The sequence below is a fragment of the Desmodus rotundus genome, chromosome 9, assembly GCF_022682495.2.
Source record: "Desmodus rotundus isolate HL8 chromosome 9, HLdesRot8A.1, whole genome shotgun sequence".
Taxonomy (NCBI): Eukaryota; Metazoa; Chordata; class Mammalia; order Chiroptera; family Phyllostomidae; genus Desmodus; species Desmodus rotundus.
In genome coordinates, this window is record NC_071395.1 from 32139603 (window position 1) to 32153859 (window position 14257).

A 14257-nucleotide genomic window follows, 5' to 3' on the forward strand; every position below is an offset into this window, starting at 1 on the left:
TGTATTTTGAATTAAAGGCTCCAATACCTGGGGTCCTCTCCAAATCCCCTTAACTGAAAACGCGCTCCCCAACAGAAACCTAGGTCCCCGCCACACGGCTTCTGGTTGATTTCAGGAAAACGGGGACACCTTTCCACCTTCTAGGGGAACTGAGGCCTTTCTCCAGCCCAGACCCTCTTCCTACAGACCATTCAGGGTTCCCCTGGGGGGGGGGTGCAGGAGGGAGGAGCCCAGGCGCTGTGGCAAGATTTTCATCGAGGATCCTTCTCTTTACGGGACCCCCACGCCCTGGGAGGACGACTGCTCAAGCTGATTGGTCGAAATCACTGACTCTTTTAAATAAAGTTAGAGGCAATCATGATAATTTAGTTTACTTCTGAATATTTTAAATATTATGAAAACAAATATAACAGTTTTGTTTTCAAAACTCTTTTGAGGTATCAACTATTAAAAGATTGGGGTTTTGTAAAAAAAAACACACAGTGGTTTATTGAATACTTACAACGTTTACACCTTCAATATTAATTAAATTCCACTTAGTTTTAGAGGACGGAAGTGCACAAAACAAGTAGCTGTTGGAAACATCTTCAAAGAGAGAACAACCACAGATGAAACGACAGCACTAGATACCGACCCCAACGGAAATGTTAGCGGCCCCGTTTTCCCTTTTGAAATAAAGCTTTATAATCCCCAGGAATATTTATATCCAACGGCCAATTATTAAAGATATACTTCACATACACACCAATGTCCGCTGTCTGTTATCTGGAAGGGCAGGTGGGCAGGGGGCCACGCTGGTGTCTACACAGCCAGGGGGAACATTCAAACACAGAGAATCTACGAGACGACGGGATCCCTTAGCACGCGGGAGTGTCCTTTTCATATTAAAATATGGAATGCTTTTCTTCAAATATCCACTATTTTTGGAGGGGGAGGTGGGGAGCGGATGCCTCAAAGGGGGGGAAAGAGAGGGGAGGCAATTGCACATAAATAAACCGGATGACTCCAAATGCAAGTAGTCCTCGGATCGGAGCGCGTAGAGCTTGCCCGGAGTCCTGGGTCTACATCCGGCTCCTGGGCCCCAGCTCACTAGCGCTCTCCTCCTCCTCCTCCTCCTCCTCCTCCTCACTGCTTGAGCTCCAGGGCCCAGACGTGCTGCGGCCAGCCCGTCCGGCCTTTGCTTTTCTTGTCGTTGCTGCTCACTGTGCTTTTCAAGATTTCGTTCTGGGCAGAAGGGAGGCGAGGGGGAGAAAAGTGGAAAGAGAAATTCAGAGAGGAAACCTGGTTCCACGGCACCCCCGCGCTCCCCGGGTTCAAGAGGACAGTGAGACAGGGAGGAAGGGGTGGGAGGTGGGATGGCTTTCATTCCTAGCTCCTGCAGAAAAGCTACGAAGACTAGCGCTGTCTTAGCTACAGCCCAGGCCTCCAAGCGCCTGCAACCCTCAAATATCAGATCGGCACGTTTATAAGTAACCACCCGTTTTCAGGTCGTTTATGGAGGAGCTGGGGGCCCTTAGCAGGGTCGGCGCTAAATGTGGTTTCCCCGGTTTCAATCGCAATCCCAGATCCACGCTCTCAAGAAGAAAGGGAGAAGTTCCCTCGCCCTGGCTTGGGCCTGTGGGCCTGTGGGCCGGCGGCTCTCCGCCACCAGCTTAGCAGTGCGTCTCCTCCAAGGCCTCTGGAATCCCTGGTTATTCTGTCGGTCACTCGTTTAGGCGGCGCCTAAAGCGCCACAGGCCCCAAAGAAGAAACACTCGGCAAATGGGATTATTTTTTAGGTCCCTTTTGGCAACAGCCCTGCTCTGAGCACCATCGCCCTAAGCGAACTTGGTAGGACTTGAGAAAACCAATTTTCAGTTGTAATTTCGACTTATTGTTAACAATGATCATAGTAATATTTACTCTTTGTCTTAAAATGTGCCAGTCAATGCAAATAAAAGAAGAAATACCCATGAAATGTACTCATCTGATAAGTTGCATTTTAACCTCATGGCCAAAGAGAAACTGGAGCTGTTTTGAAGTTAACAGTGCTTATTTTATGTTTACCTTTATGTCTTCAGGGCACAGTAAGAACAAACATAAAACTCTCTTAGAATCGGTGGCGGCCTCGTTCTCAAAAGGTGGAAATGGAATCAACAGTAACATAATTGGAATGGAGAGTTTATGGGAAGACTTAGTTTTGGAATATCTCAAAGCATTGGATTGGAGGCCCAATGCGGTTCCAAAGGTCACAGAATGAGGGGTCTGGGCCAGTGCTATCGGAAGATCAGTCGCGCCCCTGAGACTGCGAAGTCCTCCCTAAGTGCCTGGGAGATCAGCGATAACCCGGAGGGAAGATCACCAGCGCGGAGCACCCCTCCTAACCTCCTTCTCCTTCTGACACCCTCCCGCATCTCCTCTGCCTTTTCGGGAAACCATCCCTACCGCGAGCTGGTGCAAACAACGTAGGCTCAGGAGGCAGCCAAAGAAAGCAGGATGCCATTGCTCAGCCCATGTGGAAAGAGGCGGGGAGCACCGGCCACTCGAACCCCGCACTCCCACTGCCCGCTGCCCCCTGGTACTAACCAGCTCTTTCTTCCTTTTCTCTTCTTTCACATCTGTCTTCTTGATTTCCGCCTTGAAGGCCTCCGCCTCGCCGTTCTGGTCGTCCTTGGCCAGCAGGTCCATGAGGTAGGCGATGTAGCTGGTGGCCAGGCGCAGTGTCTTGATCTTGGAGAGTTTGGTGTCGGCGGGCACGTTGGGGATGCATTCGCGCAGTTCGGCGAAGGCGCTGTTGATGCTCTGAGTCCTGCGCCGCTCCTTGCGGTTGGCAGTGCCCCGGCGCTTCACGGGGCGCGGCCCCCCCAGGCCCGGGGGCCCGGCGCCCGGCGGCACCCCCCCGTAATGGGAGTGGTCCAGGCCGGCGGCGCCGCTGGCATAATCGGGGCTGTAGGACAGGGCCATGCTGTAGTCGGGGGGCGACATCTCGGGGTGGCCGATGAGCCAGCCATGGAAGTAGGGGTTCTCCTCGTGGCTGCAGCGGCTGGCGGCGGCGGCGGCGGCTGCGGCGGCGGCAGCGGCGAACGGGTAGCCCTCATGGTGCACCACCGGGTGGTGGGGGAAGCCCCCGACCAGACTCATCTCGCCCTCCGCGCCCCTCCACGCGCCCCAGCGTGCGCGCAGCCCCGCCGCCCCCTCGGCCCGGGCCCCTGCTTCGGCGCTCGGAGGCCTCCCCCACCCCCCACCCCCCAGCCCCGGGGCGCCCGGGCCGGCCCGGCAGCCGCAGAGCGGGCTGCTGCAGCCCGGGCCCCGGCCCCCCGCCTGGCCGGCCGGGCCCGCCTCAGCAGCGCTGCGGCCGCCGACTCCCCATGGGGCGCGGCGAGCTGGTCCCGGCACCGTGCGCCCTTGGCCGCCGCCGCCGGCTCCCGCCTTGCTGCTCCACGGCCCGCGCGCCGGCTGCTGCTTCCCGGGGTGCTGAGGGGACGCCGAATCTTCGGGTGCTCATGCAAAACTGCCCGGCTCCCGCGAGGCTGCTTCGCGGAGTCGCAGGGCTCCACGCCCCGGCCGCGCTCCTGGCACCGAGTCCCGGGACGAGTCCGAGCCGCCGTTGGAGGAGCCGGCCCGGCTCTGCAGGGAGGCGGCGGGGTCGACTGCTCACTGTGAAGCTACCTTCGTGCGACCCTCCCCTTCCCGCCCCTTCCCCTCCCCCCACCAGCCCGATCTGGGTTCTTGGGCGCTTATTGTTTTAATGAAATTTTTGGTGGTGGTTGTTTTGGTCCTTGAATGTGATTTTAGCTGCGAGTAACGTGTCCTCGCTCCTCTAGGGCTCCCTCGGAGGGTTTTCAGAGAGGTCTCAGTGCATCCATTTTCTCAGATCCTCTCCTTTCGGGGGAAGGATTTGGGGCCTTGCGGTCGCGTTGGAGCGCGAAGGCCTTCGGCTCTGGCTGTCAGAGGGGTCTGCGCGGTGGCCAAGGGAGCTCCCGGGTGGCGGTGGCGGCGGCGGTTCTGGGCTGGACGCCGCGAGGGGACCAAGCGAATTTTCCCAGCAAGATCTCCATGTACAGCTACATCTTTAGGGCCGCTCGGGTTAATATATGTCGTCAGAGGCTCCTCACGCCAATCCCGGGGCGGCGGGGGCGGCGCCTCGCTCTCTCCGCAATAAAACTTTTTGATGTTCTTTTTGCTAATTGCCGAGGTCCTCTTCTAGGATTGGCTGCCTCTTCATAACCATAAGATAATTAAAACGAGGGGGGGCAGGGTTAAAAAAACTTTTTTATCAGCCAGAGGTTAATGCAAGTGTTTAACAGATGCTTCATTATTAAAAATTTTTTTCCCACCTCTCAAATATGGAAGAATCTCAAACCAGGTACAGTACCGCTCCGTTTTTTTTTTTTTCCTGGTTAAATAAAAGGAATGTAGATATTGTTTTTCGAAGTTTGATAGGTAACCGAGGCAAGAAATTCAGCTGGCATACGGGTGCAGTTTTGTGTGGGGCCGAGGGCAGAGGCGGTAGGGCCCCCACAAAGGGGCGGCTGAGCCGAGAGGGGCTCAGGGCGCGGCAGGGAAGGCTGCTGCTTGGACCTGGGCACAGGCTGGAAACTCCCGGCTCTGTGCCTCTTCACTTACCCACCACCATAATCCGGGCCCGGGCATTTGGTGTGGCTCATGTTATTGTGGCTGTTTTTGGAGATCACGGTTGAGACTCCCGGAGAAACGGTCGAGCTGATTGAAAATCCTTTTATTTCCATATTTTTCAGGGACACCAGTCCTCAGGAAGACCTTGGGCGATTTCAAAGCGCAGGCACCTCGATTCCTCGAATTTGTGATGTGGCCGGTATTGGTGTTCCCCTGGTTTAACTAGCCTGTTTGGTAAGTAACTGAATATTTTTTACAGCGTGTTCAGAGCTTATTTTCCAGTTTTTATGAACAAACATATAAATATATCTCCGCATTCCTGCCTCTCCCATAAAAGCGGGCATCTGTGGAAAGCAGGTTTAGTTATCGGAGGGGAACCATTAAACACCAGTTTAAGAGGCAGGCCAGGAGGACGGCTCGTGGATGTTTAGACTGCTGGCCTTGGTGATCTTGAACGCATTATGATGGAAAATGGATCTCCACTTGTAAGTCACCGGGCCCGGCCCAGCGGCCCTGCCGCGTGAGCAGCTAGGGAAGGATCGCAGGGGACTCGTCGGGTGAGGGGTGGTGGGAATGGACAGTGGCAGGAGCTGAAGTTACCCCCTGGGCTTGGCCGGAGCCTGGAGGGGAAGCTGTTGTGTATAGATGAGGGTGGTAGATGAGGATTCCACTCGATAGATTTCTGTGTGGGAAAGGGTGTCCACAGAAGCCCTTGGGCTGAAAATAAGAGGGACGGGAGGGAAGAGTGTGCAGAAGTCATTGCAGGCCTGGGCAGCCTGGGACACACTGCTGGGCCTGGCCAGGGTCCACCGATGATGCCACCTTGGTCATGGTCTTTGGGAGGCAGCCCTGTCCTTGCTTTCTGGGTGCTTCCCCGTGGGGTACGTAATTCGGGGATGGAAGGCAAGGTCCAGCGAGTGAAGGGCAGGGTGAGCGGGTATCCAACACCAGCGCTGCCAGGGATTCCAGGCCGCAGCCGACAGCCACTGCCGCTGGAGCCCTGCACAACAGTACTGAGAAATATCTTTTAGGTTTGCTGCCTCAGGGCAGTAGGACAGGGGAAGGCACTCAGGGGCGCAGAAACATAGGCTGGGTGTCCATATGAGGCACATTCTGTCCTACTGGATGTCAGTTTCACTGGATGCCCTCAGCAGAACATCTTAAGGCAGAGAGCAGGGGATGGAGAGTAGCTTAAGACAAATTCGTTGGGAAATGCCAGGAGCTTACATATGGGCTCTGAACAAAATAGGGATCTAGAGTTTCAGACCTGCAACTTGGGTGGGTCTGCAGTTTTGAACACAAGGAGAGTCTTTTTAAGACCTTGTTCTTCTACGAAAGACTATAAGTAGTGTGGTCGGGGTTCTGTTTACATTTTCACCCAGAGGCAAACCCTGAATGTGTAAATACTGGTAGTTCAATCCCCTGACATTTGATACATTAAAAAAAAAAGGATCTGTTTATAAAAACACATCTAGGCCCTGGGAGCAGGTAGACAAAGTAAGATGGTTGCATCCTGGATGGGAACAGATAAAAATTCTCAGAGTAGTTGGTAGTCTGCTTTCAGATCCACAGGGAGTTTTGAGAATTAAACAGAGGAAGAAGAGGCCCGGGAGAGGGGTGAGTTGGAGAATAGGATGCTGTGTCCATGAGAGGCAAGTGGCCTCAACGGCGAAGGCTTTAGAACTTGCCTTTCTCATGATCTTTTAATTGAAACAACAACAACAAAATGAGCGAGTCCCTTCATGGTCCCAGATAGCATGGCCAGTGATAAAAGAGATGGACATGGGAGAGAAAAAAGTCGTAAAAGATGCTAATCTGAGCATCAGTCCTCACTGACAGTGTCATTATCAGTTAATTAATGTGGTCCAAGGGTGTAGGGCTTCATTTATCTCAAAAAGCCAAATGCAGAGGGTATGGCCTTAGAAAGGCGGCTTGGAGGCAGGGACATATCAGTGAACTCTGCTGTCTTCAACTGTATTTACTGACTCTGAGGCCAGACTAGCTGAGCTCCACTCTGAATTCTCAACCAAATGTGGCCACTTTCCCCACTTAATGTTCTCCTTGCCACATTTTCTCCAGGTCTATTGGGATACTGGGTTAGCTTTCTGCTTTGGAAAGCTGTGAGGCAAAGATGGTACCTCAAATTTTCCTTCAATTTAGGTGGCCTGTGCCTTCTTGAGAAGCGGTAGTGAGGAAGCGATGGTCGTGGTGGCGATGAGGGGGAAAGCAGAGAGGGCAATGGAAGCAGGATGTAGTTCCAGGTTTAGATGTCAGCCCAGTGACCCCACCCCAGGGCGTACTAGTGTGGCTTCTGGTATGCTGTCCCCAAAGGGCACATTTTCCAAGTACTCAGAGGGCCCAGCTGCTGAGATGAGGCTGGCTGGTGGCAGTCCTGGTGTGGGTGCCCATGGGAGGAATCCCGGTGAAGACATCCTCCCTCTCCTTTTCCGAGACCAGGGGCTGCAACTTGTTTTACCCTGGTCTGTCTGGAGACCACGTCCCAGGGGGGCCACCTTAGTTTGAGAGAGTGTTTGTGATTCTCTGTCCCAGTCTTCCGGATCCTAGCTGATGGTGTACTTACTCACTGTGCTGAGCCTTCCATCTGCCTCCAACTAAACAGACAGAACCGGGTTCAAACATTTCTTTTGTGCCCATGTCTCTGTCCCTTTCCCTTCACTCCCACCCCTTCCCCTGGAAAAGATTCAAAGAGCATAAGAGAGGCTGAGCACTCTCTTGCAAACATTTTCATCTTGTGAGATACTACTTTAAAAATCAATCTGGTTTAAACTATTTTTTTTTAAACTTCAGTCTGTTTTCAGGGGAAATACAGATCTTATTGAGCTATTTATTATTCCAAAGGCAAGGGCAGTTAGTATCTTGTGTTTTGCTCATGAGAACTCAAAATAAACTGGACCCAAAAGGAACCAGGCCAAAGGGCCATAAACACACATTTTATGTTTACGGGAATTATGGCTCAATTCCCTTTGTCGTTTTTCAAATCTTGTTTTACCTTATTTTCCCAACCAACGTAGAGGAAACTGAGCATTCCCCTATTTATCTGTGAGTGATCCCCAGGTGTGATAAAAACCCCAGAAACTCATCAAACCCAGAAGGTGGCAGAAGAAGCAATATGTTCTTGAAGATGTAACCCCAGCCCCACCTGCTCCAAGGACAGTGCTTCCTGTGACATCTGGATAGTTCTGCTTTCCTGCTTGTACCAGGGTGGTGCTGAGTCATTTTCACACGCTCACCGCTTAGTTTCAGAACCCCTAGGACATCTAGAAGGCGGCATATTGCCTGAGTGGCGTGGCGGCAGGGATCTCTCTAACTGACGTTTTGTAGGCCCTCAATTCCTTGTATTTCCTCTTGGAAATAGTTGTCCACAGATGTGGCGAGTGGCAGCGGCTCCGGAAATGAGGTGCTGCTCACAGTGCACATCCACAAAGCAGAATCAAGTTCGATTGGGCTTTTGTGTCTGTTTCAGAAATGAAGGGCAAGGAAAGCTTCCCTTGGCTCTTAAGAGGTTTTCTTTCTCCTGAGCGTTTTCTTGTTTGGATTTTGGGTTGGGGGCAGGATACTAATGAGTAAGCTCTCTTTCCTCCTCTTTCCACCTCTTCCCCAGCCAGAGCAGTTCTGTGGAGGTGGGCATGGGGAGGGGCTGATTGCCTATGATTCCTTTAGTTTAGTTATGATTAAGTGACATTTAAGTCAGTGGAGAAAACTGAGACTTGCTTGGTGCCTGCATATCTTCTCCACTCCCCATTTTTGCCTCTCCCTCCCCCCTCTGTGTGCCCTCTCCTCTGTCCCTCCTCTCCTCCTTCTCCCCTCTCTCTTTCCCTCCCTTGTAATTTGCCTCCAGCAATGTTTAGATTTACAAGGTTTTTGATGTTACTGAACCTAAAACTGATGAAGAAGAGTAAGATATTGGTTCATCTAATTCCTCTAAGAAAAAAAAAACTTAAAAAAATTGACATATAACTGACATATAATATTGTGTAAGTTTAAGGTATACAACATGTAAGAAAAATCTTAATATCCAAGATTACTGGCGTTGGGAATTTTCATTTTCTCCAAATAATTAATAACTAGATCTCCATGTTACCTGGAAGATATTCAGCTGGTCTGGAAGGATTTTCATTGATAAGGGAGAATTAAATACTTTGCTAGGTATCCTGGTCTGTCAAACTGAAATACTTACTCCAACTGAAGGGAGTAAAAGATAATGCGCAGGGAAAGACCTCACAGGAGGCAGTGCGACGCATATATGGGAGGTGTTATGAATGTTATTAGAGGGGCCCTAAGAGGTACTGTAAATCTGATCTTTGCCACTTTGTAGTAAAATATAAAGTTTAGAGCACAAATGGCATAAGAAAATATATCCCACAGGATTTATGTGAACTCCTCATCCACATTCTGGTTGCGAGCAAATTCCATCCACACTAGCCCCATTTTCTTCCAAGCCGGGAGGAAATCATTCCGCATGCAGATGAGGAAGTAATTGTGATTTCGCATACATGCTCTGTGGAAATAGTAAGTCCTGGACTGCAAGTCTGCAATCCCGTCTGGTGTTCAGAAGAAGATGTGAAAGCAAAGGGCAACTTAAAATGTGGGGCTTTGGAGAAACCGTTCCTGTGACTGAAAGGCTTGTTTGTGGCTCCAGGGCCGGGCCGCGGCCAGTCCCCAGTGGAGTGTGCTCGCATTCCTGGAAGTCCTGGTCTGAGGCCTCCTTCGCAGATTCACGTGGATGGATTTCTCTAGCCCTGGCAGTTTCTCCCAAACCCTTTCTCCTTTCTTCTAGGGCCTTTGCTTTTAGACAAGGGACTTGAGCCAGGATGGTTAGGTTTCAGGTTAACAAAAAGAAACACTTTTATTGTCAATATTAATGGCAAACCTCGATTTTTACAAGGCTTGGGTTTAGCAGCGTGAGCAGATCAAAAGCAGCTTGGCTTGATTTCTCAATATTCTCTGGAGCTTAGAAAATTAACTGCAATTTTGGGCCTAACGAAACAACACACACACAAAGTTACAGTAACGTTAAAGTTAATCTTTCAGCAGAGATTTTTTTTTTACCTGTGTATGCAACATGTTAGGATCTAATACATTTGCCCGCTGAACCCAAGATGAGTTTTGAAGGAGACCCCCTTAAGAAAAAGTGTGAGCAGGGTGTCTTCATTTGCAATGTCACGAGCCTGTTTCTGTGTGTGCATTCCATACTCGCCTCTCTGGCTGGGGAAGGATCCGGCAGACTGAGGTCTCCCTGGTAATTTGGGTATACCGAGTCTCCAGTTAATGATAGATAATCAGCCTTTGGGTCATTCGGTCACTCTCTTATTACAGACCCCTCCTGCTCTCTCTGATCTCCTTTCAAACTAAATTTCACACAAATAAAGCAAGACAGGGACAAACTCTTAAAAAGAGAGGGAGAGAAAGAGAAAGAAATATTAGAAACTCCTGATACAGAACTCTAAACAAGGGAAGGCAAGCTAAAAGAGGATAGGAAAGAACATCTTATCAAAATGAACATGCTGTGTACAAAACATGAAAAGAAAAGGCTCTGGTTTCTGTTAAAGTGACAGAAAATTAAAATAAAAATAATTGCAGGCAGAAAAGTTATAAACAGAGAAGGCAGGATGCTTGCTGGAAATGCGCAGCACTGGGAGGCTAATTGTTTCAGATTATATATTGGCCCCTTGGTTGGAGAGGCGCTACTTTGTTCCGTTTTCCAAAGGGAATGGTTTTCTTTTTAATACTTGTGTGAGTGCCCACTTAAGTCAACACAGGCCAAAACCTCTAGGAAAACGCGGAATTGCATTCTGCTTGCAAAGCCTCCAACTTCAAACGGAAGAATTGGTTTTGTGCAAGAAAAGCAGAATTCCATTCCGAACACATTTGGAGGCTTCACTAAATCGGTGACACTGATGCTTTTTTGTTTTGCTGACAGAAGGCGCAGGTCATTCTTGGGGAAGTCCAACCAAAACCAGGCCTCCCCTGCCACCCAGGGGTCTTCCTTCTCCCAGTCTACGTCTGCCTGTGACTCCAGAAAGACAAACTTCAGATTGGCTGAGCTACATCTCTGACCAGATCCCTCTGGACTCGTGTGGCTCCAAGAGTTCTGGTGAGAGCGCCCCCAGTGCCATTTTTGCCCCTGCCCTTGGCTTTCTTGGCCCAGGTCCAGGGCTCTGGAAGGGTCAAAGTCTAGCCACTGGTGTTGTCGGCAAGCTCTAAATTTTCAATCCGATGAAAGACTGGAACTTTGGCTCAGGGTTTGATCAACTCACAGTTCTACAAGTTAGAGGAGCAGGCAGGAGATGGCAGCAGGTGGCCAACCGTGGGTCTGGCGCTGCTTGACTTGCCAGCATAGCTAGCAAACTCATCTCTCTCACTTCTGTGTTTCTTGTAGGCCCAGCTGAAATGCCACCTCCTCCAGGATCCTTTCCAGGTGTAGCTTCCCTTCTCTCTCCTCCATCAAATCAAAGTTCTTCTGAACTCGTTCTCTCTGGTAGATCTCTGGGCATTTCCTGTGGGTCGTGGAGAGACCAATCAATGCATTGAAGCCAGTAGGTACTTAAGCAGCTTATGTAAAAGGGGTGATTCAGAGCAATCAGGTGAGTTCCGTGTATTCCAATAGCAGTCGGATTGGTATTTATTTTGAAAGCGACTAGAGGTAGTAGAGGAGGGCATCGCCCTCCATTAGGGAGCAGGCCTACATCTCTAAGCTATTGGGAGGGCCAGGTAAGGCTTCCTCCCGTTAATCACAGTGGCATTGGGTCTGCGGCAGCCAGCTCTGGATCCGAGAGTGCGAGAGCAGTCCAGCCTCGCCGGTACTCCCTCTCGACCTCCTAGGCTCCAGAGGCAGAGCGGGGCACGGAGGACCCTGGGCTCCCCACTGACCAGCGCCTCTTTCTCTCTAAGCCTTAGTTTTCCCATCTGAACAACGGGGGTAATGACACCGACCACGAGGGTGTTTAGGGAAGATTAAATGAGATCTGGTTGCTCTCAATAAATATTTATGTATTTTCTCTTCCTGCCGTTTTGGTTTCTTGCCCTCTCTTCCAGGCGCCCGAAGACCCAACCCAACAACTAGGGCCGGGTCGCTTCGGGGGCACCGCGCGCCGCCGCTGGGATCACAGGGGACTTGGCCCTCGATGGACAGCGAGACGCAGAGTGAGACGCGGGGCTGCAGCCACAGCTCAGGACTTTTAGGGGACAGGAAGCGCATCCAGAGCCGCCACCCCAGACTCAGGCCACTGCGTTGGCTGCTGGGTCGCTCCCTCCCTCCTGGTTAAATTTTCGTTTTAATCCCACTGCTCTCTCGGTAACAACCGTCCAGGAGGCCAGTTCTCCGCCGTCAGGCCCAGGGCGGCCACCGCTGCGGGGAGGGAGGGAGCCCGCCTCCCCAGCTTCCTGCAGCGGGTCTCCGAGGACTTTCGCTGGAGGCGGGCAGGAAGGGGTTAACCGCGCCCCTCCCCCCACCGCGCCCTCCGTGCCGGGCGAAGGCCGCCGCCTCCCTCGCGAGGTCTCATTAGGGAAACCCTTACCGCTATTTTCAACATTTCCTCAATCAAGAACCTTTAAATAGAGCTGCACAAACAAATTGGCGGCAAAAGCGTAGATCTTGTCACGATTGAGACCAATCCCAATATTTCAGCCTTGTTTGCTTTGCAATTACGGGTTGGCTTGTGGCAGCGGTGCCACCGGGGCAAATCTGCAGCCGCCCGCTTTCTCCCCGGCACCCTCGGCGGGTGGAGGAGGCGACCCGCAGAGCCCCTGCCGGGGGAAGGGGGTGGCGAGGGGCAGGGACACGAGGGGGCGCGGGCGGCGAGCCTCTGCCCACCCGCGCGCGCAGGGCGCGGCGAAAAGAACCGGACTCTCCAGGTTCCCGACGGAACCACGGAGGTATACACAGTAACAATAAAATCTGCGGTACACATGTGGCAATCATGTTGTGTCCTTACGCAGCTTCCTTCCTCTCCTCTCCGCTCTCTTCTACCCCATGACACGTTTCTCCACTATTTGTCGGCGGTTCCTGGATTCCCCTTCTCTCTCTCGCTGTTAAACTGCTAGCGTGATTTGTTATATTTTCCATAGCTGCTTATTCTTGTTTGACGTTTTGTACAAAGTCCCTTTAACTCTGCGGCAGGAAGAATGGAGCCCCGGGTCCTTTGGATGGGCTCCTGCTGGCGCCCGGCTGTCCCCAGCCCTCCTGCAATTCTTGCGGGACGGCTCTTCCTCGCGAGTGAGCCGCTGGGTGCGTTCGGTCCCCGCCCAGGCCAGCCGCGTGGGGTTCAGCAGAACAGTAGTTAAGTCCAATCAGGTCCTAAGCCTTATATTTCACAGACAATTAAATCTTGGCGGCTGTTTAACAAAAATGTAATATTTACTCTGCTCTATACCGAGGAGCACTTTTAAAGTCAAAAACAAATACGACATTTCAAAAAAGAAAATATGATAATAAATCTCGTTTTATGGATTCTTTCTGCATAAGTGGAAACAACGTGATTTAAATCCGGGACACTTCCACCCTCCCTTTCAGGAACAGCTGACGTTAGACAGACACTGTCTTTTAACACACATTCTCCCTGGCTGGGGGGGGGGGCACCCACATTTTTACGCTCACTTTAGTTTCCAAGATTTCACACCCCACCCTGACCCATACAGCCAAATGCAACAAGGATTATGAAACAAGTAGGTCTGAGATGTGAAGTCTATTTTCACATGGATTCAGGAAAAGTGGGCATGACTGGGGTAATTAATTTATAACTTCCTATTACTTTCTAAGTGACCACCCATCTTCCTCTCATGTAGATTTCTGAAGGAGGTGGAGAATTTGAGGCAGAAGAATAGTTTTATGAGACTCTGGAGGACATATTAAAATATACTTCTTTATTATTTAAAAATGCATAAGGTATGGACCTACATTTGTTTGCTGATGGTCATAAAATAGTTCATAGCCATTCTTGTCAATAAGTGATCTCTTATGTTTAAAAAAAACGTATTTTTGTTTCTAATTCCACTTGGGTTGTATCTTCATTCTCCTGGATCACCCTCTTAATAGTAATATTTTGGTTCCCAATTTTATTTAAAGCAACCCTCAGAAATGATGGCTTCCTAAAGTAGTGCAAGGACAAAGCCACAGAATAATACTTCAAGTCCAGAAGTCATGCATTCCCATGTATGTCTCCCACAGAGTTTTCTAGCCGATTGCTTTAGTAGTTCAAGAAATAGGAAGCAGTAGCGGAAAGGGTACCATTTCCTAAAAATTCTCTCTTTACCCCCGCCCCCCAAATTTGGTCTGGCATATTATTCAATGCACAAATTATAATATTAGTTTCATGTGTGTTAATCTGTTTAGTATTAAAATTGCTAGAGTGCCTTAACCACTAACATGTTTGGCTACACTGCTTTCAAATGGGTGATCTTAGATAATTATGAAGATTTTGATGTTAATCCCACGTTAAGTGAACAACTATGAATATAACCTTAAAGCATTATTCTTATATAAATGCCAACAAACACAATTGTAGAGGGAGCATGCTTACTTTTTATATGACATTATCCTATAAGAATATGGCTACATTCATTTCTTTTAAAATTGGGGCAGTTTTCAATTACTATTTAACAGATTTTTTTTTTTCAAAACAAC

General features: G+C 50.2%; 1 protein-coding gene and 1 long non-coding RNA gene across 3 annotated transcripts; one reads left to right on the top strand and one right to left on the bottom strand.

Annotated features, from left to right (window-relative positions):
• Positions 1 to 461: 461 nt before the first annotated feature.
• On the bottom strand, positions 462 to 4045 carry HAND2 (heart and neural crest derivatives expressed 2). The gene is made up of 2 exons (XM_024568572.4): positions 2566 to 4045; positions 462 to 1224 (listed from the first exon to the last, which is right to left on the bottom strand). The coding sequence occupies exons 1-2, from the start codon at positions 3118 to 3120 to the stop codon at positions 1126 to 1128; spliced, it is 654 nt and encodes a 217-aa protein (XP_024424340.3). The 5' UTR covers positions 3121 to 4045; the 3' UTR covers positions 462 to 1125.
• A 136-nt stretch (positions 4046 to 4181) lies between these two features.
• On the top strand, positions 4182 to 12544 carry LOC123480596 (uncharacterized). Of its 2 annotated transcripts, XR_006656670.2 has the most exons (5): positions 4182 to 4345; positions 4737 to 4848; positions 10556 to 10729; positions 11015 to 11219; positions 11671 to 12544. It is a non-coding gene; the product is annotated as an uncharacterized lncRNA (long non-coding RNA). The 2 variants fall into 2 exon arrangements; XR_006656669.2 differs by having other exon boundaries at positions 11015 to 12544.
• The last annotated feature ends 1713 nt before the right edge of the window (positions 12545 to 14257 follow it).

Bases quoted from the DNA above. Each gene is read 5' to 3' on its own strand.
- HAND2 (XM_024568572.4), bottom strand. From the start codon at position 3,120: ATGAGTCTGGTCGGGGGCTTCCCCCACCACCCGGTGGTGCACCATGAG. The intron at 1,225-2,565 runs GTTAGTACCAGG...CCTTCTGCCCAG, and splicing joins AGAAAAGGAAGAAAGAGCTG to AACGAAATCTTGAAAAGCAC.